The sequence below is a fragment of the Acipenser ruthenus genome, chromosome 2 (assembly GCF_902713425.1).
Source record: "Acipenser ruthenus chromosome 2, fAciRut3.2 maternal haplotype, whole genome shotgun sequence".
In the NCBI taxonomy this organism is placed as follows: domain Eukaryota; kingdom Metazoa; phylum Chordata; class Actinopteri; order Acipenseriformes; family Acipenseridae; genus Acipenser; species Acipenser ruthenus.
The window spans coordinates 6,739,311-6,763,260 of NC_081190.1; the positions used below are offsets into that span (position 1 = coordinate 6,739,311).

The 23,950-nt window shown below is 37.1% G+C and overlaps 2 protein-coding genes across 11 annotated transcripts in view; one reads left to right on the forward strand and one right to left on the reverse strand.

Moving 5' to 3' along the window:
• The window catches only part of LOC117403814 (uncharacterized protein KIAA0825-like), a 109,908-nt gene extending 87,122 nt beyond the window's left edge, over positions 1–22,786 (reverse strand). For 4 of the 6 annotated variants that reach the window (XR_009307386.1, XM_058987459.1, XM_058987465.1 and 1 more), the window contains exons 1-6: positions 22,349–22,786; positions 21,751–21,789; positions 13,527–13,666; positions 9,405–9,573; positions 7,179–7,845; positions 1,257–1,427 (exon numbers count right to left, since the gene is read on the reverse strand). Coding sequence is in view for 5 of the 6 variants with exons in the window: in XM_058987459.1 (XP_058843442.1) it covers positions 1,257–1,427; positions 7,179–7,845; positions 9,405–9,573; positions 13,527–13,657 (1,138 nt within the window). In the remaining variant the exon portion in view is untranslated. Of the gene's footprint in view, positions 1–1,256; positions 1,428–7,178; positions 7,846–9,404; positions 9,574–13,526; positions 13,684–21,750; positions 21,790–22,348 lie in introns of all 6 variants that reach the window. The other 2 variants (XM_058987451.1, XM_058987447.1) reach the window with 2 other exon arrangements.
• A 472-nt stretch (positions 22,787–23,258) lies between these two features.
• The window catches only part of LOC117397670 (SMC5-SMC6 complex localization factor protein 1-like), a 51,265-nt gene continuing 50,573 nt past the window's right edge, over positions 23,259–23,950 (forward strand). For 2 of the 5 annotated variants that reach the window (XM_058987472.1, XM_058987503.1), the window contains exons 1-2: positions 23,260–23,370; positions 23,834–23,896. The gene's annotated coding sequence lies outside the window, so the exon portion shown is untranslated. Of the gene's footprint in view, positions 23,371–23,393; positions 23,509–23,833; positions 23,897–23,950 lie in introns of those variants that run through there. The other 3 variants (XM_058987496.1, XM_058987490.1, XM_058987481.1) reach the window with 3 other exon arrangements.

A 23,950-nucleotide genomic window follows, 5' to 3' on the forward strand; every position in this document is an offset into this window, starting at 1 on the left:
ATTTTTGTGAGCATATTTTATTCTATGTCATCTATCTTCCACAAGCAATAGCTTGGTTCAGATTGGTTATACAGGTCCTGTACTTGAATGGTTGTATTGTGTAGTGACACTGCAAGCCAGGGGCTCCTGTCTTGAATCCAAGCTAAGCCAATCTTTTGCAGTGTGACCCAAGGCAGAAAAAAAACAACAACTCTGTGATTGCTTTACTTTTTGACCTTTAAGCACATCTGATGAGTTTCTAGTAATTAAGTACATTTGATTGCCCAAATTAATGACTTGAATAACTGCCCTTTAAAAGATGTTTACTTCTCTGTAAATCATCCATTTCTGCATGTCTTGGTTTTACTGTAACCTTTACATAAATGACTACATGTACTGACAGCTTTAATTTTAACTTCTGCAGTCCATCAGGAATACTGTAATATAAAAGCGGTCCGTACCTGAGTTGCTTAACAAATTAGTTTACTGCTAGGCATATTGCTTTTTTAGCAAGTATGTCAGTTTCCATATTGTTTTTAGACCTTGGGTGTTTTTACATCAAGCCTTCCTAAGGTGCTGGGGAAGGATGTATGGCTGCTTGAATACAGGGATGTTGTGTGCGTGTACTGTATTCATGTACTTTATACATGCCTTACAGAAAACATATAACAATGCAACAGGGATACTATTATAATACAGAACCATTATATTGCCTTAGTACAGATACATGTATTGCTATTGCAGAGCCACTGCATGCAATTGGAGATATGATAGGGTGCAGGACCAAGCTGTTCCGGACAGGAATTTAAAGGGATGCTGTATACCATTTTAATCTTCAGTATATTTAATTTCTTCCCTGTTTAATATATTATTATGTCTGCTCTTTGTCATTCTCTATTGTTTCAGCTTAGATTGATATTTACCAGGCTTACTAACTAATGGCCTTTCTCAACCTCCTTTGGGTCTGCTTCTGAAATGACTCAGAAAAGCAGAATTTCTGGTATTCACTGTTAATGCATGGGGGCTGAAGGTGAAATAAAAAACCACAGCAACTCTCTGTAGTACTGCTTTGCTTGGATGAGTAAAGTAGGTACAGTACAGTACTTCACAGCCTACATTGTGAGTTTATTGGTTCAGTGACTACTACATGGTATCACACTACAATTAACCAGGAGTTTATTAGGGGTATTAAAATAAACTTTACAATATAATTAGTATATTACAACTTGCCATGAAGTATTTGGAAAAAAACAAAAAAACAAAGGACAATAAAATACCTTGTATGCTGCTGGCAGCCTCCCCTCCACAGTTCAAAAAGGAAACTTCAGTAGCAAGTTCCAATATTCTTTCCTCCATGCACAAAAGGGATTTCATGAGTTGGGCAAGACACCTCAACTGATGTGAGGTCAGGCAGAAATTCCTCCCTTTTTTAGGCCTTTCCTGCAGAGCTGTGTAAAATAATAATAATAATAATAATAATAATAATAATAATAATAATAATAATAATAATATGAATATGAATATGAATATGAATAAATAAAATGTAAGTAAATCTGCCTCACCTTTCTGGATACATTTGTTGGTACAGTAATTTTGCAACGTTTAAAGAGTGCCTAAGTTCCTGGTACCCCTCTTCCCACATTCATGTTTTCTATGCTGATCTACTCTGTCAGAACAGGAATATGCCCTGTACATACTGCAGCACAGTTATAAGGAAAAACTTGACCCCACAGTAGTACTGATGAGTACTTCTGTATTTTCAAAGCTCAGTAACCAACCATATAAATACTCCCCCAATACTGTCCATGCAGTTAAAATGAATGTATAAGGCATAAGTGGCCAGTGGAAAAAAGACATCCAGATTTTTGTATTCCGAATGGAACTATAATCCCAACCTCACTATCATTATGAAATGCATGCTGACAGCGTATGTAGAAACTGCATTTCCACACAGGTGAGTGTAACTATTATAACGAACAGTGTACATCAATAGTACAGTGCAGGTCATCCTAAGAAAGTAACTTTTAAAACTAAATGGATACAAGCAAATTACAGAAAAAAATGATAATAATTAAGATCCGCTAACCAAACAAATCACTAATCTGAAGAAGGTCTGGTCCCAAGTGGTATAGATTAGCTGTCCAAAGCATTTATCCTTCATAGCTGATTTGGGTTTTTTAATTTTTTTATTTACTATTTTTTAACCTTTTTATTCTGATCTCATCTGATGTCAGACGATTAAAAGGAAGGGTTTGATCATAAAAAATAAAAAAAAACTATGGGTGTTAGTATGTGATGCTAATTTCCACTAACCTGGCTAACCCCAAACCCCCTAAAAACAGGGCCATGATGTTCCTGAAAATGTGACGCTACAGTATGTAAAAATGGATCTGTGTACACTACCTCATTTGAACAGTATTGGGTCACAATACATACAACATTCAACTACTGCTTATACATTATGTACCACATACTATTACCTCAGTCTGCACTAAGAAACAGAAAAAACAATAAAATGTTGAGGAATGTTTGGAGCTGCCTCCATACTATCATAAAAACAGATCTTTCAGGGCTGGTATTCCTGAAAAGCTTTCTTACCCTTTGAATTCATGACACGACCTTGAGCCTACTGCAATAGTTTGTTGCCAGTAACTCTCACTTACTTTATGACATGTAACCTTCGAATTAAATGGTTTTCTGTCAACGTTATATGAGCTTTTCCTTTTAAATAGAAAGACAGTAATATATGTCCTAAGGTGGAATAAAATAACAGTTATCACATTATACGATAATCAATTGCAGGATAACGTCGGCTAATTATGCCATAAGCTAGAAAAGAAAATTGCCAGAATAAACTAATCAAAATCAACCAATCCAATAAAGACAAGGTTAATCCCATAAAATCAAGTGCTCAACCCATCACACAAACCATTTTAATCCACTAAAAATCAAAATGCCCCATTTTAAACTGAACAGAAGAAAAGCACCACCATGTTCACTGTTATGTTAAATACATGGAAAAGAAACAACTCCAAGGAATAAACAAGTTCTTTTATAATTTAAATATCCATGACTACTCCAATACAAGACATTTCCAATAGAAGGCTTACAGTGGAATAACTTCTTACAGTATGACTAGGGCCCTACCAAATTCACAGCCGTGGAAAACGCGCCACGGACCGTGAAATCTGGCCTGCCCTGTTAAATCTGTTTTTTTTGTACTTTTACCCTATAGTAAAATCCAAAGCAGTTATATGTAAATATATATATGTTATATGCAGTTACAGGTTCCTGATGCGATTGTTAGCTTGTTTAAGTTTTAAAAAAGGCTCATCATGAATAAGCCAGGATTTATTGATTGACACATGACAACAGCCAATAACTGGGCTCTACTCACTGATTAGTGGACACGTACTGTCAGGCAAGTCAAATTAGACATACATTTTAAAATGAGTGTCCAAAATGAATCAAAAAGTGCTACAATCATTACTGCAGCGGATCATGTAAAATAATTTGGAAGCCAAATGTATACCAAGTAGTACTATGAGCATAGAAATACATTAAAAAAAAAAACACAGCAGGACAAAAACATAAATAAAATAAATGTCAGTAATTTCAGAGACTTCACGTTTATATTTTTTAGTCTCTGGATATATTGTCCAGCTACGGACCTGTCTGTCTGTAAATTCCAACAAACTCTGTGGATGCAGAGAGAGCTGTGTCTATATACAGACAGGTATTTACACCGCAGAGACAGGGAATGAAGAAAAGCAGCATTTCAGAATAGTTTTTGAGTTACTGTTGCATACAATGACTACTTTGTAGTCACATGCCTTTGTTGAATTCAGGGCTTTAAATGTAAATGTAAATACTTTACACCACCGTGGAATTTAATATTTAAATAGTTGAAATCGTGAAATTTAAGAATTTTAAATGACCGTGAAATTTACAAAAATGTACCGTGAATTTGGTAGGGCCCTAAGTGACGACAATATGTGACGTATGTACAGAATAGTCGCTTACCCCGTTTGGTTTCAATTCTGTCCACAGTAAATAGTTGCGGGTGAAATAATTTTATTTTATTGCATACCCTTATAGTATTTGATTCTAACAAAAACGACAGCAAACAACATTGCGTTTCCTTAAGGTCAGCCTTGTGTTTTTGGTAAGTGAATATGGAAAGTGCAGATTTCCTGCACTGATTTCAAAGACAGCATTGGGGTTACAAAGCAGGTTTGCAACTAACCTACAAGACTTTCTAGAGCAACGAGATTTTGAATTATATTTACCTCCCACACAATAATTTTCCAACAAGAGCAACAACCATATACGTTTACCCAACATCGTACCCAGACAATTTGACTGATAAGGGCATCTCTGATTAAACACTGAGGAAATAAATAAACTGTGTTTAAAGATCACAAATTTGGAGGACAATTGCATTTATTCATGAATTAAATGACTCACTGATTGGATTCCAGACTGCATTATATTTATTACTTTCACATCTCTTAAATGACAAGCTTCGGAGCGAAGGCAGTCAGCACGATGCATTTCCCCAATAGAAGCAAGTACAAAAAAATAAGGTCACCATTGCATGTTAACTCTAAAGCACTGTTACTGTATAAACTTATAGTGGGGCCAAATAATTCCAGATTGCACTGAATTTAATCATACCTCAACTGTGGCTATCTAGCAAATGTGAGTGGACCCTTAAAAGGCGTGTGTATGTTTACAAGGCAAACATTGTTAGTAGCATACCCTTGTTGGTGAGTATGATAGAAAGGGGAAAAAAAGAAGAGGAAATCCCTTAACAGTTGTTATTGATTCCAGCGTTTACGGGATGGTAGTTTAGTGCCGTATACAAAGTAAAACAGATGCAGGCAGCAAGCAAAAAGGTAAACAATTGCTGTGTGGCTGGCTGCCAGATCCCTCGTCTGATATATTAAACTGGGAGTGAAGTGCATTTCCCCTTTGGTTTGCACTTATTGCCACTTCATTTCCTCTGTGCTCTTTCTCTCCAGCACAGAGGCTGTCGTCTGGCTATTTCCCGTCCTTCTCTGACCCCTGAGGCCTAGTGCTACCTAACAGAGCCATTAGCGGGGGGAATTGCATGTGTCTGACATGGCCTGAAACCAATTATTAGATATTTTCTTCTGAATGATGCCCAACTCTGCAGGGAATGAGCAATCATGAAATAATTTACCTCCTGATTTAATTTTTTCCTGCACAAATTAGTTGTGGGCTTCACCAGGGCTGTACACAGCTGCCTGCGACACATTTTCTGTCTTATCAAGATTACACTTGAAACGACTAAAAGGAGGAGGGGAGGGGTAGGGTACGAGCTGAAATGAATAGGTTGGTGATTCTAGTTCTAAAAATCCCACTGACAAGTATATCAGATATACTGATCCCCCTGTATCTTCCACTGATTGGAAATGACAGGAAAATAAAGGGCTGTCAATGTTGCCGGGAACACAAATCACAAAGATGCAAACCTTATTCCACGGGGTATTTTAATAATCTAATAATTAGAAAATTAGAATCAAAAGGTTGTGAGAACTGTTACTAATGTTTGCTACAGTAGTTATCAAGGTATACATTTTTTTATTTTTTTTGCTTTGAGCTCCCTCTTCCTTTCTGACTGCCCTGGCACATTGGCAATCATGGAAGACTGCTCAGTGAGATGATGCCATTATTAAATCCTCTTTGAGCGTAAAGCTTAAACCTTTGTTATACATCAGTCCTCTGCTCTCCGGTGCTCCAGGTTTAGGCAGCAGCAGGGGACTTGCACTTGAGATGAAAAAGCAGCAAGTTTTGATATCTCGATCAAGCTGCCCGGAGGGTTGTCGCACTCCTACCGATCTAGTGGTGTGGAGGGATTATCCTAAATTATTTTACCAGGACAGACCAATAAAGATGCAATGTCTAGTTCCCAGTGGGATCCTGCTTATACCCACTGTTACAGCTGGGTGGGACTGAGGTGCATGGAGGTTAAGCAATCTGGCCCAATGACTAATGATTTCATATTTTTTTTAGTCCTCAACTGCAAACGCCTGATCATGAAACTACGACACAGTAGAAATATCACTGAGCTTGTACAATATTATCTAATTTTTGGGGTACTAATAAAATCTAATAAATATGCATATATCACCCTCATTCTACTTTCAATGCAATGATTGCAGAGACATTTCTGTGTTTATTTCAGGCTTCTCCCTTGAAGTCATTAAATTACCTGCTCAGGGTCAAAATGGAAACAAAGGAAGACAGGACTCATTATGTCCCCAACCTGGACCTCCTTGCCACTTTCCGTCAGACTAGCTGAGTATGTTATACTTTTTAAGTCATGCCTGAAAGCACATTAATCATTCCAGATTGCAAAAGACACTATATAATATATGCTGTTTTTTTTTTCTTTTGGTAAAGGACCTCACATCAGGCTTGGAAAAATCCCAGCTCTTCCTCCACAGACACCAGGGTTAACCCCTCTTAGACAGCCACGGCTATATATGAAAGCTGTTTAATGGTTCAGTGGTTTGACAGTATCAGAAGCCAGTGAACAAATTCCCCCAGGAAGCATCTCTGGAACTCTTTGTCTCTGAAGCATGCTTCCAAAAAATTACCATTTAATTTGAGTGTGAAGGAAGCGGGTAAAGAAAACTACCTCATTTTAACAATGGAAAAACTGAATGGAGGTTATCATGTGAGATTTACAGCACTTGAGAGTTTATGAGTTTTGGCAGATACTTAGTAGGCACAGTCGGAAAATGTCCTCACACTGTCACACAAAACAGCCATGAAACCACAATTCAACAGTTTCCTTTGCCACACAATAAATGTACTGAAGCAGAACAGGTAAACAACTAAAATGTGACCACCCACTAATAAAGACGCACTTCTTTATGCCAAAATCAGTCACAGAGAATATGTTAAATTGCGGTCTTAGCTTGAATCCACATCACAAAACAACCACAATGAGTTATGGTGCATACTGTTAATTATAGTCTATATTCTATCCAAAAAAGCTGATTTACATGATCTCAACCTTAGTGGGTTGATTTGAACTAAGCAACTATTATATGCTATGAATATTAAACATACATCTAAACTCATGTAGCCTTATTTACTTGTAAATGTTGTGTGTGCCCTACATGTACTACAAGAGTATAACAATAAACAGTAAACAGCAAACTAACCCATAGCGTGCACTGCTCCTTTCTGCTTGCTTTTGTCCATTTTAGTGGCGTGCATTACATTTTCTTTAAACTGCAGGTCACAAATCTTCTCGATCAGAGTGGACAACTCGTCAGTAATGTTGGAGAGGTATGTTTCGTTAAGAAACTTTAGGGTCATTGAAGGCTCCATAATCCCGTTGAGCATTTGCAGATCTTCCTTGATCATGGAGCAGATAGAAGGGATGCCTCTCTGGTGGGCTTGGACCAGTTTGTCGAAATTGGTTTCTCCAGGGCTGGAGAGCACCGAGTTCTGCAGGAGATCCTGCACTGCTTTGCTCTGGATGCTCTGGTACTTTGACAGGACCTCTGACTCCGGGTAGAGGAATAGAAGCTGCTGGAGACACTGTGTCTTGAAGGCCACCCTGTGATGGAGCTGGTGACCCACCTCCTGGCTGCATTGCAGTTTGTCCACCAGGAATCGCCTGAGGTGTAGCCGCACGTCATCCCACACTGACTGGACATCAATGGAGAAGTCATCCCCGACAGCGTGTAGGGAGGTTCTGGAGGTCAGCTGGAAGGACGATCCGCTCGGAGGAGATGGGAAGGAGACACCACACTGAGAGGAGATGTCAAGCAGGAGCAGCAGCAACGTTTCCTCCTGACCTTGCTCCGTCTTCAGGAAATGTTGCTGTCAAAATTCAATATGAAAAGACTGAACAAAAGAAATATAAACTATGGTTTCTATGTTTACACTACACTTAACATGTACAACTATTTATTGACATAAGTAATATCTGTAAGTACTACAAAGGTATGGATGAAATGTTGGTGCTGTTTGCTGGTTCCTAATCACTTCCTGGGTTATACCTACAATTCATAATTTCACAGTTGCCCATAATACCTTGCGCTCAGTGGGTTTCCTGTAACTACTATACTAGGACCAAAAAGCTATAATCAAATATAGAATCTGACTTAAATTAGTTGTGTAATATTTTTGCTCTACAAAAATTAGGTAGGGATGATGCTCGGGAAATAGTTATGCCATTATTTAAAAAACAAACCCAGTGAGGATCTTGTATGTTCAGATAACACCAAGGTAAGGTTTAAAACACTTGTCTCTCCTGTGATAGTACAGAACAGGCACGACCAGCTTATCTGTAACTTAGTATTTAAAAGATTTGTATACAATATCCTGAACAATGTAAGAAAAAAAGGAGAGCAATAAAAGGGGGATCAGTGATAATATTAAAGAAGCTAATAAGCTTGGTTATAATTTAATGAGTCTGTTTAATTAGTAATTGTCCTTAGGCTGGTTTGCCCAGGTATGGAAAACTGGCAGACATATTCAGTCACCTCAACCAACTAAATGTATCACTGCAAGGCCATGGAGGCAACATTTTTTAGCACAATGACAAAATCACAGCTTTTAAAAAAAAGAAAAGCTGAAACTATGGGGGAAGCTGGTTGATGATGGGAGTACTGATATGTTTCCTCTCATGACTGAAACTTTTGATGATGATGAAGCCCAAGATTTCAGTTGGGTAAGAACAGAGGTTGTAAACCACCTCTCTGCTCTCACAGTTCAATTTGACGAGTATTTCCTTGGCGATCCTACATCAAACATTGAGTGGATTCGACACTCTTTTACTACGGAGATCGAGAGTCTTGACCTGCTGGTGACTATGAAAACGATCTCATAAAACTTTTCTGGATGTTTCTCTGTCACAATTTTGGATCCTGGTTAAATGTGAATATCTCAATGTTGCGCTGAAAGCCATCAAGCATTTGTTTAGAACAACGTATTTAGTGGAAAGGGGAATTTCCGGCATGGCAACAATCAAAACAAAATACAGGAACAAGCTTCATATAGGGGATGACCTCAGAGTTAGCACAACAACTTATTGGAGAACCCTTACAGAGGGCAAGCAGGCACAGATCATGCATTACGTTAGTTTTTTTTTTTTTTTTAATAATTTAATTACTTTTAGTATTTGTAAAATGTACTGTTTGGTTTATTTATTTATTTATTTATTTATTTATTTATTTATTCTCTACATAAAATTAAGTATTTTACCTTTTCTAATTTCTTTATGGCTTTGTTTTTACTGGGTGGGTCACAGCTTCAGTATAAAAATAAATACAAAAGTGGTTCTCCAAAAAAAAAGGTTGAGAACCGCTGCTCTAGAGAATGAGATTTTAATTTTAATCAACATGCACCTTGACCAGCTTAAACAACAGCACATTTACCAGGGCTTTTAGGAAGTCCAGTAGATCCTGATGGCCAGTACAGGATGGTTTGAGTGAGCTGAAATTGCTGGGGCTGAACCACTGCGGGTTGTCAGTCGTACATGGCAGCTTCTCTCCGGTCCAGGTATCATTCAGTTCCACCTGCAGCTCCTTCAGTCTCTGTTCAATGCTTACAAGAAACGCAATTGAAATGACTTAGACAGAGGCTTTCAGAAAACTCCTTACACAATTTGACTGTTTTCTAAGTGAAAAAGTTTGTCATTATCTGAAGTGGATGAACACAACATCTGTTTAGATTATTGCACTTCATAATAATAATAATAATAATAATAATAATAATAATAATAATAATAATAATAGATACATTAAAGAAGGCATCCACAGTTCTGAATTCTGGTTACAGTTAAAGTTCCCCCAAAACAACTTTTTCAAAGAAAAAACAAAACAAATCTGTAATTAATTAAAAACAGTGGAAAATAATATTAAACAATAGGACAGGAGTCTCAAATATACATACAAAAATAATGATAAAAAATCATTGCCTGCTGGTTTTTGTGTAATAAAATGCTGTCAAAATGCAATGCTGGTTACTGTAAGCCCAGATGTCCCTAGATGTAAATACCATAAATTACTAAGAGAGATTAAAAAAAAAGACATTTTTATTAAATCACAAACTATTGCATATAAAAAAATAATTAATTTTTAGAGGCCAGTTTCATAAAACGGTATACAAATTAGTTTGTTCTTGGCAATGTCTTTCAGTATGAAGTTGCTGGCAGAAAGCCAAAAAGCAGTTTCGTTTATTTAAAAACACAAAAGAGCACCACATTTCTGACAAGCAGTGTCAGTGTTTTCACTTGTATAATACTAATTGATGGGAGCTGTAAAATATTGTGCTGGTGTAACAGCTGACATTGAAACTGAACCTCCTTAAGTGTCCACATTTTAAGACTATAAACAAGATGTTTGATTTCAGTAACTTAATACAATATTGCACTTCTTTTTAGGAATTGTAATTAAAATAGTAATTCTGCATTTATAAAAGCCCATATACATGTTTTCATTATTTGCAATAAATTAGTTTAGTGCTCTGAAATTGTAATGTTCTTGAACTGTTTAGCTGGAAAAAAAAACAGGTATTTTAGAAACTATAGAGTTCTCTACTATCATTTAAACATTCAATAATATACATTGCAACCTTATAAAAGCATATACCATGGTAAAGAAAAGCAAAGGGTACAGTAGAAATGTTCTGGCTATTACTGTCTGGCAAGCACATATTGCAAGTCATTGGAAATGCAAGTTTGCTGTTCTAATATTTAAAGATATGTACACAGGCTTGATCCACTGAGACGTAACACACTTTTAAGAATGCTCAGTCTCCGGATGGCAAATTAAAGATTTGTGAATTAATTAAGGTAGCGTGAGGGGTATAATTAGAAAAGTCCAACTTTTCATTTTGCCTTTTTTGGAATTTGGCTAGTACAAAACACAAATGGTCATTTATTTTATTTGCGATGTGGTATCTTTTTTTTACATAATGTGCCTTCCACATACTGTATACCAGGAAGTTCGGTAGATGGACAATGTCAAAGATAGCCCCAAATGCATGATAAGAACCAGTGACCTTCCAACTTAGAGGTGAGTCCACTACCTTTAGACTCAGAAACACCTCAAAAGGATTAACAGTATCAGCCATGCCCTTTGCAAAAATACTGTCTGTATAGCAGAAGGAACCCTGCAACACTACAAAAGGCCTGGGAGGGTTTTGAAAGAAATTGCGATGTTTAAGAATTCTTACTAAACAAATACTCAAGGTAGAGTTTTATTTATTTTTCCTCTCTTCCATCACATCAATCACTTCCAAATGAAATCTAATTGTTTTCAAACCAGAAATGACACTAAAGCCTGAAAAGGCGACGTGACACTTTTATTAGTTATGATGGCACATTTCACAGCTCTGTGATTTACAGAAACCGAATCCACCGATTAGTCAGTGGTTTGACAGTATCTTAAGTTCTCTGTCAAAATTAATTTAGTGTGGGTGGGCTCTGGTGCTGCTGAGCTCCGAAAAGAGGAGGAAAAGATATCTTTCAAATAAGTCTGAGCTTCAGTGAGTTCAAAAATGAATTGCTCTGAAACAAATATCTCCTCGCTATCAAAGGACTCCTTTTTTATTTAGGGAAAGTGAATTACTGCAATGAAAAAGGATACCTTGTTGCCTGTGGCCTACTTAGTTTCTGAGTAGTACAGATCTGGGAGACCTGTGTCAGTGAATACCTGATCGAAGCATGACAAAGATCGGCATGAACTCTCCTTATCTACTGTAAGCCTTTCCCAGCTTGTGAAATACGATGCCCAGCTTATACACCCTGGCCCCAGTGACACTACATTAAATACCTTTATGGTGGCCTCCAGAAGTTTCCAATTTGATGAAACCTACAGGATTACAGCATTTCAATTTGGAAAGCCCTGGCCATTGTCAGTCTATCTTAATCTGCTTCAATTAGGAAGCAGCTCTTAAACAAATCTCTGACATCTGAGTCTGGGTGCTAGCCAATGACTTTGACCCATGAATAGGTTAAAACCTTCACAGGAGTAGATTTCACTTTTTTTTCCCTCGTAATTTGTCCCAGACACCGATAAGTGAATTAGGCAGGTGCATTTCAATGGACCACCCTGAAACGGCCAAAAAAAGGCAGAACCAGTGTATCAGTGAATATTAAAATAAGTGGAAACTAAGAGAATTGTTAATGCAGATATTGATTTGATGGTAAGGCGTCATATCAGTGTGTTGTCTGAAGGGGCTATTGAGGGTTTTGACTCATTTGCACTCATTTGTAATTTATCATCACATACTTTACAGTGTCACCGGTGCAACGTGCCTAAAATAATATATGAAGACTTTTGAAGACAATGGAAAAGACCTAGTCGAAACATTTCTGTTAGTAATTCTAAATTTGCCTAAAATATTTGGGTTGCATGTATGGGAGGCAAATTTATTAACAGTGTTTAAAGATGTTAAGAGCATCAAAGAATCACTAAACCCAATCTGACTGAGTTTTATTTAGCACACAGTCAAATTTACTAGATAATGTAAAACAATATAAACCGATTTTCTATGAAAGATTATTTTATAAGACTAAAGACGTTGACAAAAACGTATCATTTATGATTTTAAAAAGTTGTATTTTGAAATAGTGAAAAGCCATGCAGTTCATTCACATTCTTATAAAAAATGAGAGAATCCTGAAGTAAACATTTCACGATATCATGACCTTTTAGAATAGCTAAACCACTCACTTTTTTATCATTTTGTTTTTAAACAAAGAAAACAGGAGATATTTCAGATATATTGACTACATATGCTTTTATACGTCACTGTGAACCAGATTGAAGTCAACTACATCACATGATTTCTCAAGAAACAGGACGCAATCGGACATTGCAAACACAGACCTACAAGCAAGATGACAGCCAGCTAGATTAAACAACAGAACTCTGAACCATCTGGAATTTTTTTTTTTTTTTTCATAAAAAGGTAAAGGAAGGGTAAACAAATACTTAAATGGCATGTGTAGCTATGGCTATGTCTTCTTTACTATAAATACATTATAGATGCTATAAATTGAATGTTTAACAATGAAAGCACAGCTTCTGTATAAAATGTTAATTGAAAACTAATTGAAGAAGGGCAATTAATGTCAAATGTCCGTATTTCAATACACATTGTGGGTGTCTAATTGCAAAAAAAGTTTAATTGTTAATGAGATTTGTGAGAAATCTCAAAAGGCAGGTCTCTAGGTCAATTAGGTCATGAGATATAACCTTGTGAAAATGTGGTTCCACTTTCAAAATGCAGTCTTAAAGAAGTACCTGTGCAGAATTAAACCAAAGCCCGCGGTGAAAACTGCAAGCCATTTATCATCAACCTAAGACACTTTCCACACTACAGACCTGTATTTTCAAATCATTCTTATTGGTTCACAGTTCTGTTGCTCAAATATTGTATTGAGAGTTTGTATTACATGTATCTAAAGTTCTAATTACATACATACACTTGCACTATATCCCCAGAGGATATTAAACACAACACATATGAGCCATACATGAAAGACTTACCACAAGGCATTCAACTTCAGCTTCTCCTCTGTGTCATCAAGCACTTGTTGCAGTTCCAAATTCCCAGGCACCCCACTGAGTAAGCAGTCTAAAAACGAATGGTCCTGCAGATACTCTCCCTGCCACTCCATCTCTGGTAGCTGCAAACAAGCACATTCTGCAGGTATAACAAAGTCAAAGCAGTACTATACCAGAACAACAACTGGGGGATCATGTTGTGTCATGTTGTGGGCATTTATTTCCCATTTTACCTCACATGATTTGTTCAACCTATACCCCACTGGGATAAGGCACAGGAGGATTTTGTTGGAGCATTTTTTCAGTACCAGGAATCCACTGGGATTGCATCAAATCTGAGATAAACACTGATAGGTGGTTTATGCAATCCTGTTGTCCCCCCCGTTATATGCTCCACAATTTTGCTCCATCTGTGGCTTATCCCAACTAGAAGGTTGTTTTGCATTGATTTATTTATAAAAGCAAACACAAACTACACTCATAAAAACTACTCTCCAACATACACTGTTGTTATACTTGGTAGGGTGGTGTACAAAAACAGCCAGTCCATGTAAAGGCTGCAAGACTGTAATGAGTTCAAAAAAAGGCCTTTCCTCTTCACTCTTGTTTTAAATAAACAATCAAATACCAGTGCTGTATTCTTTATTACTTTATACTTAACATTTCCTAACAGCAAATTCAGCACTTAGGATGTATGATATCAGCATAGTCATCATGAGTCAAGTGGAATATAATGGAGAATGTCAGTGTCAATTTCACTTTCTCACACTCTCTTCCCTTCATCTCGCCTGATTTTAATAATCCCTGTCAAACCACAAACAGACCGCATTACCGTCCTGACACAGGAGCCTTCAAGTCAGAGACAGAATCTCAACATTCATTTAGCCTTAACAAAAGAAAGCTATCCAGCTGGACAAATATTATTTCCTCACTTGACAATCCTTACAGTTAAGATTGTACTTTATTATTTATTTTTCTTTTATTTTTCTAACAGGATGTTGATGGGAAGTTTGAAAAGAGACTTCTTGCACTGAGCAGTTTCATTTATGGGATTAGAAAGCCAACAATTTCATTATACTGAAAAGAAAAAAAAAGCAATATGTTGCACAAAAGGATGCACATCGTCACTCGTCCCTGATAAATGTGAGAGCAATGATGAAGTGTCAAGTTTATATTGTCAACAAAAAACTCTAATTAGGAAGAGTAGGACTAGGGTTTTGTATTATTTATTTTGAAAAAGTGAAGACTTTAGTGTTTTTGAAAGCTGCCAGATCAACAAGACAGAAGACTGATTTATTCACATAGCTGGTGTAGACAGCTCGTGTGCACTGGAAGTTTCCAAGAAGCCCTTACAGTGTACATATACCCATGCACTGAGGGGACCTCACTCTAAGGGGTGACAGTGTTTCTTGCTACCCTGCCAGTCTGGTCCTGTACTTCTCTGTACAGCAGTCACAAAAGTGCCCTTTTATGCTACTGTCTGAGGTGCTTGATCATCTATTGATCGTGTGTTCTTTTGAATTTTCTTTAATTTATCCAGCATTCTATCTACTGTTCATGCCTTTATAAATGCAGAGCAAAAATAATTAATTTACCTAAAAATGTTTTGCATGGTGCCACCCTCACTTACATGTCCTACCTTCTGGTACACTACTATATTTACCCACCCACTCTCTCAGGTCCTCCTACTTAGTATTGTTGGTTGTTCCACCTTTTAGGTTGATGTCAGTGGGTGACCGGGCATTTAGCCATTAAGTATCCAAGCTATGAAATGCACTTCCAAGGAACAATGGGGATTCAAATGTTCAGGAAAAGTCTTGAAACGTAATTGTTTACCAATGCTTTATCCAGTTTTATCAGTTATTTTTTTTTGGTTTTAGTTGTAGATATTGCATCTATTGCAGCTACATACATAATATTTAGAACAGGCCCGTAGAAAGCAATTTGAAAGTGATACAGCCATACCACGTGAGTCAATAGCGATGTAGCCATGTAGCTAATAAAGTATGCTGTTCAATACTGGGTTTCTTCTGTTAGAATGGCGATTTTATATTAAGAATAATTGAAAAAGAAATAAGGAGATTTATGGTTGTGAATTGTCATTTTTAAAACACTCAAAATTGCATTTACTATTTATTATCTATTTAATATTTTAATTATTTAATATTTTATTCTCCTTTATTAACTGAATATGATTGTCTCCCAATACAGGTTTTTGTGTTACTTTTGAGATTTTTGGAAATGTTTCGTTACATTATTTTTCTGTTTAAGTTTTTGTATATTTTGCTTTACTTTAATTTTGTTCCCACTCCAGTAGTTATATAGTGAGAGTGCCATGTCTATTCTATTACAAAACCGAAATGCTGAAAAGCACATATGCAATAGTATTTTTTAGAATATTCGCCAAGCACTGTAAATGCCAATAAGGAAAGTGATATAAATAAGCAGAAATCACAAGTCAAAACAACAACCTTTATTTTACATAGCGCCTTTCAAGAGGAAGCATCACAAAGCGGTGCACATCAAATTGCTTTCATACCAAATAAAATATCACTCTAAAACTATTTAAATAGAAACTAAAACTTTAATACAAATCAGATACTTGCCCAATTAGTTTGTCTAGTCCACGATACATGACCGTATTCTTTCATAGCCTGCTTGAGATCTTCAGCAGTGAATTTGCCAAAGACATATCAGCGGTGCTCCGAGCCTTCTACAAGCTCGTTGGCAACTTCCACTAAGTTCAAGTTATCTGTTACGGTCTTGTGAATGTGAGGAATCATAGGGTAATTCAGGCGGGCCTGGCTCATGGTTGTAATTATCATCAACCCACTGAAAGTCTTCGATGCAAGAAGTTACAACATCAAATGCAATCATGCATGCTTGGTGAAAGTGGTCTTCAACTGAACTGGGAAATGCTGCTGAAGAAGTACCTTCTTCAGATCTGCATGGTGCTTTCCTCTTTCGGGAGAGCTGTGGTTACTGGCCATTTCTATTACATGTTCTCAAAACTTCTGAAACTCAGCCTTGCTTCTCAGAGATTTTAAAGTTACTACAGTCATTCTTGCTAAATTCTGTCCTTCTGATGCACATATTTCTGGAGATTGCAGAGCTGTGCTGAGGTTATCATAGTGACGAAATAAAACCTCACCAAGAGCAGCACCAAATAGGAAATCAAAAGACTTCATAAGGGAAGAAACACCCAACATTCTGCTTTTAGTTTCTGGGTTTGGACCTCGGTCTTCATGGGCAATCCATGTCTTCTGAAGTATGTCATAGTTATCCAAAACACTTTTGAGTGACTTCCCTTTCACAGTCCACAGAACACGAAGTCCCGGGACACTAGGTGCAAGATTTTTTTTTAAGCTGTTCAAAGCAAGTTCCTTTGTTGGGAAAGTTTTTAATCAATTTCGTTATTTCATGAGTTACCTCAAGACCAGTTTTGATTTCTTTGCACTTGTTAACAGCACCACAGCAAGTTTAAGGAATGTCCTTAACAGTGGACAAACAATGCCTTTGGCTCAGATATCTGCTGTGCCACATCTGACTTTTTTCCAGCCATAGCAACAGTACCATCATAACACGGCCCCCTGATATTTGTGATGCTAAGGTGAGCACGAATCAGAACGTCTCTGATTACACGCACCAGCCTTTTTGCATCAGTTCCCCCAACTTCATATTATCCCAAAAATTCTTTGTGAGCTTCATAATGGTCATCTACCCATCTAACACAAACTACAAACTGTTCCTTGTTGGCAGAATCCCTGGTTTCATCAATCATTATTAAAGTCAGCTGAGCGTACTTTCAGCCTCTCATTTTGAATTTCTGCCAGTGTGTATTTGTCTGTTTATTGTTCATTCCAGATAATAATCCTAGGGTCATCGTAATTTGATCATCTGCATAAAAGTCTGAATCCGATTCATCCCCGTCTCCGCCTAAAGCCAAACCCTGCTGAGCTAAGTATTTTCCATTTTGAAGTATTTTTAAAAAGGAATGACGCCGATCACTCTTCTGTTGTTAATGGACTAATGACAGACATTCACCAGCACCACGGAATGACATGAGAGCAGTCACAACCTTGAAAACAGAATTTTATGTGACACTTTGACAGGTTGTGTTTTCTAAAGTTAATACAAGCATCTTTCCAGCTGCTAAATCCCTTAGAAATGAAAGACGGATCAAGGCAGATTAGAAGTAATTAGTTTGTTTTGATATGCCTTTACACATATAAAGCAAAATGCACACAGTCACTGCTTTCATCGTAATGAAGCCACTTTCATTTATCGAACCAAGAAGCATTGAATGACCTATTTACTAACTGTGTTTTTCCATAAACCAGTGGCTGATTAGGGTTGTCTGAAATTACTGGGGTTTCCAGTGTTGTGTAAATTTTGCTAAAAAACTTAGACTGGGCCGTATTTTATTCAGTTACAGTATTTTTAAATGATCTGCCTCAGAAGACTACCACCTCTGCATTCCACGTTCAGTAGCCTAGCAACGCTGAAGGTCTAGCACTATTGGCTAAGAACAGAATAGAAGTGAAGGCAACCTCAGCGCTCGTAAGCATGAACGATTACATCGTGTAACAAATTTTTATTTTTTTTTGGTTCCTAGGTAGTAAGTGTTATTTCCTAATTGCTTATGTCTCAAAAGTATAGAAAATGGCTATTATTCCCCACAAACTTTGCTTTTGTGACCAGGACAGTGATATTTTGAAATTTACCTATTTTCCAGAACATTCCAGATAGATTCAGTGCTGAGTAAACTTGGAGTAACTTCTAGAACTTTCTAGAACTTTCCAGTAATATAAATAGTAGTATAAATACAGGGGCCTTAAGCCCACCAGTTCAGTTTAGTTTCAGCTGCCTAAGTGGATACATATCTGCATTTTTCTGAGATGGCATCAAGGTCATAGGAGACTTCAAAATGGTGGCATTCCTGACGGGTCTCCAAGGCGGTTTTACCAAGTTTCCCTGCTATCTTTGCCTTTGGGACAGCAGGGACACCAAGGCGCACTACCACAGGCGGGACTGGCCACAGCGGACCGAGTTCTCTGTGGGGAGGAACAACGTCAAGTGGGAGCCACTGGTGAACCCCCGGAAGGTGCTGATGCCCCCACTGCACATCAAATTGGGCCTTATGAAACAATTTGTCAGAGCTCTAGATAAGGAGTCGGCAGCCTTCAAGTACCTTCAAGACTTCTTCCCTAAGCTGTCTGAGGCAAAGGTCAAAGCCGGTGTCTTCGTCAGACCACAGATAAAGAAGATCCTGGAGTGCAATGAATTCCCCAAGAAGCTCACTAGTAAGGAGAAAGCGGCTTGGAACAGCTTTGTCGCAGTGGTTCGGGGCTTCCTGGGCAATCACAAGGCCGAAAACTATGTGGAGCTGGTTGAGACTCTGGTGAAGAACTATGGCACAATGGACTGTAGGATGTCCCTCAAAGACCATATCCTTGATGCTCATCTTGATAAATTCAAAGAGAACATGGGAGCGTACTCGGAGGAGCAAGGCGAGCGCATCCACCAGGATATACTGGACTTTGAATGCCGCTACCAAGGACAGTATAACGAGAACATGATGGGAGACTACATTTGGGTGCTGATTCGTGAAAGTGATTTACAGTATAATCGTAAATCTCGAAAAACTACTCACTTCTAAATCTGTTGTAGTCATTTTTGTATTACTTTAGTATAAATACATGTTAATTTGGATTCATATGTTGTTTTTTTCTGACTTTATGTGAACGAAAAGACACAAATTCGCCCATTTTCTCATTGGAAATAGGTAAATTTCAAAATATCACTGTCCTGGTCACAAAAGCAAAGTTTGTGGGGAATAATAGCCATTTTCTATACTTTTGAGGCATAAGCAATTAGGAAATTGGTGAGGAGATGGGGGAGTCCAAACTGGGAGAAAAATAAATAAATTGGGAACACAAATTAAATAATAATAATATATGGTTTTGAAATGGACAAAAAAAGTGGTACAGCCATCACCGTACCAGCCGTACCGGTTCCTACGACTCTGATTTAGAAGATCGCTTTTTGCCATCCTGTATGCCATACTAATATTGTAATAAATGCTAGAACTTAGGCTGGTGCTCTTGTTCTTATAGTGGCATGAAAAGCATACTGTAGTTGTATGAAAGTAATGTAATATTAATAGATGTTTTATGATGTTTGCAGTCATTCTGGGTGGTTCTGAGTTTTGCTGCTCCAAGCATCATTGATTTCTTTTTTTTCTGTTAACCTGGCTTTGAGCTTGCCTGAAGAAGCATCCTCATTCTTTTTAAATCATGTGACAGTGACTTTTCAACTCTGCTAGCCCCATCTACTCTATCTCCTAATGAGCTGTCCAAACTGAAAGAACATACAGTGTGCATTTCTTCATTTCAATCCAGTGCTCTGCAACTACTGTATGGGGCCATAAAATTGATAATACAGAATCCATCCAGCAACCCAGAGAATAAAAGTGTCATAAAAGTGACACCCTCTCTGGGTATGCTCTGAATCAGACATCAGCATTCTACTGAATTAATATTAAAAACGTAAACTCCAAACAATCTGGATTAATTAGATTCAGCTTTACTATCACATTGTTAGTTGACAATTGTGGGAAAGTAAATGATACACATTAATCTGCCATTCTGCTCCAATCAGTGACCGTCAATAGCACTTTAATATATAGTGTGCATGCTGGGTAAGTGTAAGACTGTTGTGTCAATAGGAACATCAACACTCCTTCTTTCTGTATGGTTAACGAAATTAGGATTGATCCAGACAAGCAATAGGTCACTTGTAACAAGATAAATTCTAATAGAAAATAACATTGTACTTCAAACATCTCAACCATTTCCAATTGCATTGTGGCACTATGGTCAGTAGAGGTGTCAAATTTAAATGTGTTCACGCTAGGGATGCACCAATCTGATCAGAATCAGAATCAGCTATCACTGTCACTATCACTGATTATTATTATTATTATTATTATTATTATTATTATTATTATTATTATTATTATTATTATTATTGTTATTAGCCCTTTTCAAGGACACAGCAACGCTGCTGCCAGGCTGCGGTCTAGTAAACCTGCTGTGTGGAGATACTTTAAAACAATATAGATTCCAATGAATTTCAAATTCAAAAGCTCCGTCTCAAATCTGTGATGTTATAATTTAACATGGGGCTCAGACTCACAGTTTTCATCTCCATACACATGCCGTGCCAGTGGGTCTCCCCATAATCAAGCAAACTCGGCATTGGTCAGAGCACACTGTCATGGGCGTGGTGGCTCGAGGTAGGTACAATCTTGTTTGTAACTTTTTTTTCTGTTGTTGCAGCAAACTTTTAATCATGTTAACGCTTTATGAAAATATGTTCTGTTTATGCATAACCACCGTTTGTATGCTTGGGACTTTCTGATTCTTTTTATCATCTGCGTTTCTTGGTACCTTCATACCGGTAGGCCAGTGTACATGGTGTATAGCCTACATGCATCTACATTTTTTAACTGTAGCTTTAAATAAGGATCTCGGGTAGAAATTATTCTGAATGGTTACCGTGTTTGTGTTTTATGTTAGGCTATGTGTCTGACATGAGTGTGTTTGATGCACATTACTATTTACCGTTTTGTACAGCAAGTAAAATGTGTTTGTGCTGCGTTCAGTTTAAGGCATCAATACATTTTCAGGTGTCATATTACAACTTCAAGTGATGGTTTACAATATTAATAGTGAAAAAGAAAACAATATCAGAATCAGTATCTGCCAATTATTGATTTGGAAAATCGGTAATCGGAATCGGCCCAAAACAAAATCAGAATCGGTGCATCTCCAGTTCACACTTCAGTTTAGTTTCCTACGACTACATGTTTAGCCATTCACTAAATGAGTAAGATAAATGCAGAGATATCCGTAAAGAATATAAATAATACATGGGTAACTACAGTTAAAGTAGTTGTTGTATAGAGCGGATCAATGGCAACACATTATCTGTATTTAAAAATAGTTTAATAATAAATGACATGGCTGGCTCATCAACGCCATGTTGTTGAGAAGAGTGCTCCAGGGTAGTTGAGTGTGATAGCATTCACCTCCCAAGACTTTGGTCCGTGCTGGAATGACCCATATAACAAATGACACCATTGTATCCAAACCATGTGAGCAGGTCTGTTATCTGAATAAAGTTCTACTACAGTAGTACTTACCGGTGCTGCCACAATTTTCCAGGGGTTTTTCAGTCAAATCTGGAAAGATAAAGGCGGTGTAGACAGAGGAAGATGTGTGAAAATTGCTTAAAAACACTCCACAGATGTTAACCTAATTTCCCCACCATGCCCAACCCTATTTGACCTTTTGGGCTAGCTGCAGTATAGTAAAACAGGGCTTGTGTCGTTTTTTGCTGAGATTTTACCTCACGTTTTTATTTATTTATTTTTATTTTATTTTTTAGCAGAAATGATACTATTTACAAAATCTGCTGTTTGTGCTACCGCTAAAGATATATTAACTGAACCGGTGCACTTCGGTAGTGGAAACACATACATTTTATTTAAAAAAAAAAAACGACATAAGACCTCAGAAGGTAGTTCATACATAAGCTAGTTCAATATAATTTCATTACACCTCATGATCATTATCTTTTCAGAATCATGCTAGAATCGATTCCCTCGGACAAAGGCCCTTCATCTCTTGAATCAAATCGACATGTTACTAGTAGCTTATGTTAAGCATGGGTTTAACGTACAGAGCAGCGTATTTTAGTTGATCACATCTCATACTGTAAGAAACACATACACCGCATACCTGCATGTCGCTGTAAGGTTGAATCCAGAATGCTAACCTATATTAATATTATGTTAAACACATAAACTAGTTTAAAATTTCTGAGCATCAAATGTATGGTCTTCACCATAACTAAATACCTTCCCTCACTATGGTTGATGATAATCGTATCTTCTTTCGTTATGACTAACCAAATCACAGCCGAAATTTTAAAAAGTGTAACATATTACATTTGAAAAACGCACCTATAGGGTCATATTATATAATTGTCTGGTGTTTACAAACATATTGTTATGAAGTCTCAGTGTTTATTAGTTAAGATGTATAGGTTCGTGGTACCAGTTGACGAACGTGTTCAGTCCAGAATTGAATAGCACTGACTACTTAAAAAAAAAACCTCTCTGTTTACAAAACAGCGAAACAAAACCAAAGCGTCTCTGACAACCAGCCGGAAACAACCGTGAGATACTTCCGACAGCGAGGGTTGCACCATGCTGATAAAAAACAGGAAGAATCAGTTAATATAAATTAATGCAGAAGTTAATGGAACAAACGGAACGTTTGTAATCAAAATTGTTATTTTAGCAATATTTCATACATAAATAGGGCATATCATATATGTGAAATGTACAAAAAGAACCACCTCAATTTATAACTGTACTTGCACCTTTACATTTTATAATAGTGGTACAGTCTGCAATAACAGCTCAAAGAACGTAACTTCCAAGACAATGGGGGTGTTGTGGTATTTATTTAGCTTCAAAATAGTTTTTTATTGGATTATCTATAAGAAGAAGCTGTATAGATACGAGTTATAGTGATATTATTAGTGATTTATATGAAATTTACAGACGTCTACAGGAAAACGTGTGGTTTCTATTACCAAAGAAACCCAAATCCCCCCCTACCTTTATCTGTAAACATGGCACATGCCAGTATGTGTGCAACTTGTGTAAAGTTTTGGCGCTGATGTTTCATAGTTTATTATTAGTAACGTATGTATCTGTTTTACCAGCTTGTTTTCAAAATAGATAGAAGTAAAGGTATGTGACAGTATTCCAGCACTGTATCACTAAATGTATTCGTTTTTCTTTTGTGTATTAAGTTTGCAAGTTTATTTAACTTCACTACAGTGTTTGACAGACTTCTAGCTGCGGTTAAACGGGATGATACACAAACACGTAAAAAAACAAGTTTTTATTTATTTATTTTATTTGTTTTTACTTGACACGTTTCACAAGCCATGTTGTTTGAGTGTTCAACCTATAAGACGTTGTGTGTTTTTAAAAATAAAATCTAGACCAGGGTCGAGAAAGTTCTTGTTGTGTTTACATGTAGTTTTTGAAGCGAGCGTGTTCTAATTTCAATTCAACAGTTTTAACACAATCACGACTAGTTACCTGAACATAAGCAGGATTTATTGCCTTATCTTTTACACTTGTAGGTGTGTGTGTGTGTGTGTGTGAAACACATCATGGTAAATTCGTGTTGTATTTATTTGCACAGATTGAACGCATTTGCTGAAACCCAGGTACAGTAGTTCCCAGGGGTGCATTGTCAACCTGCAAGGTAAGTACTGTGGATTCAAATTTATTATTATTATTATTATTATTATTATTATTA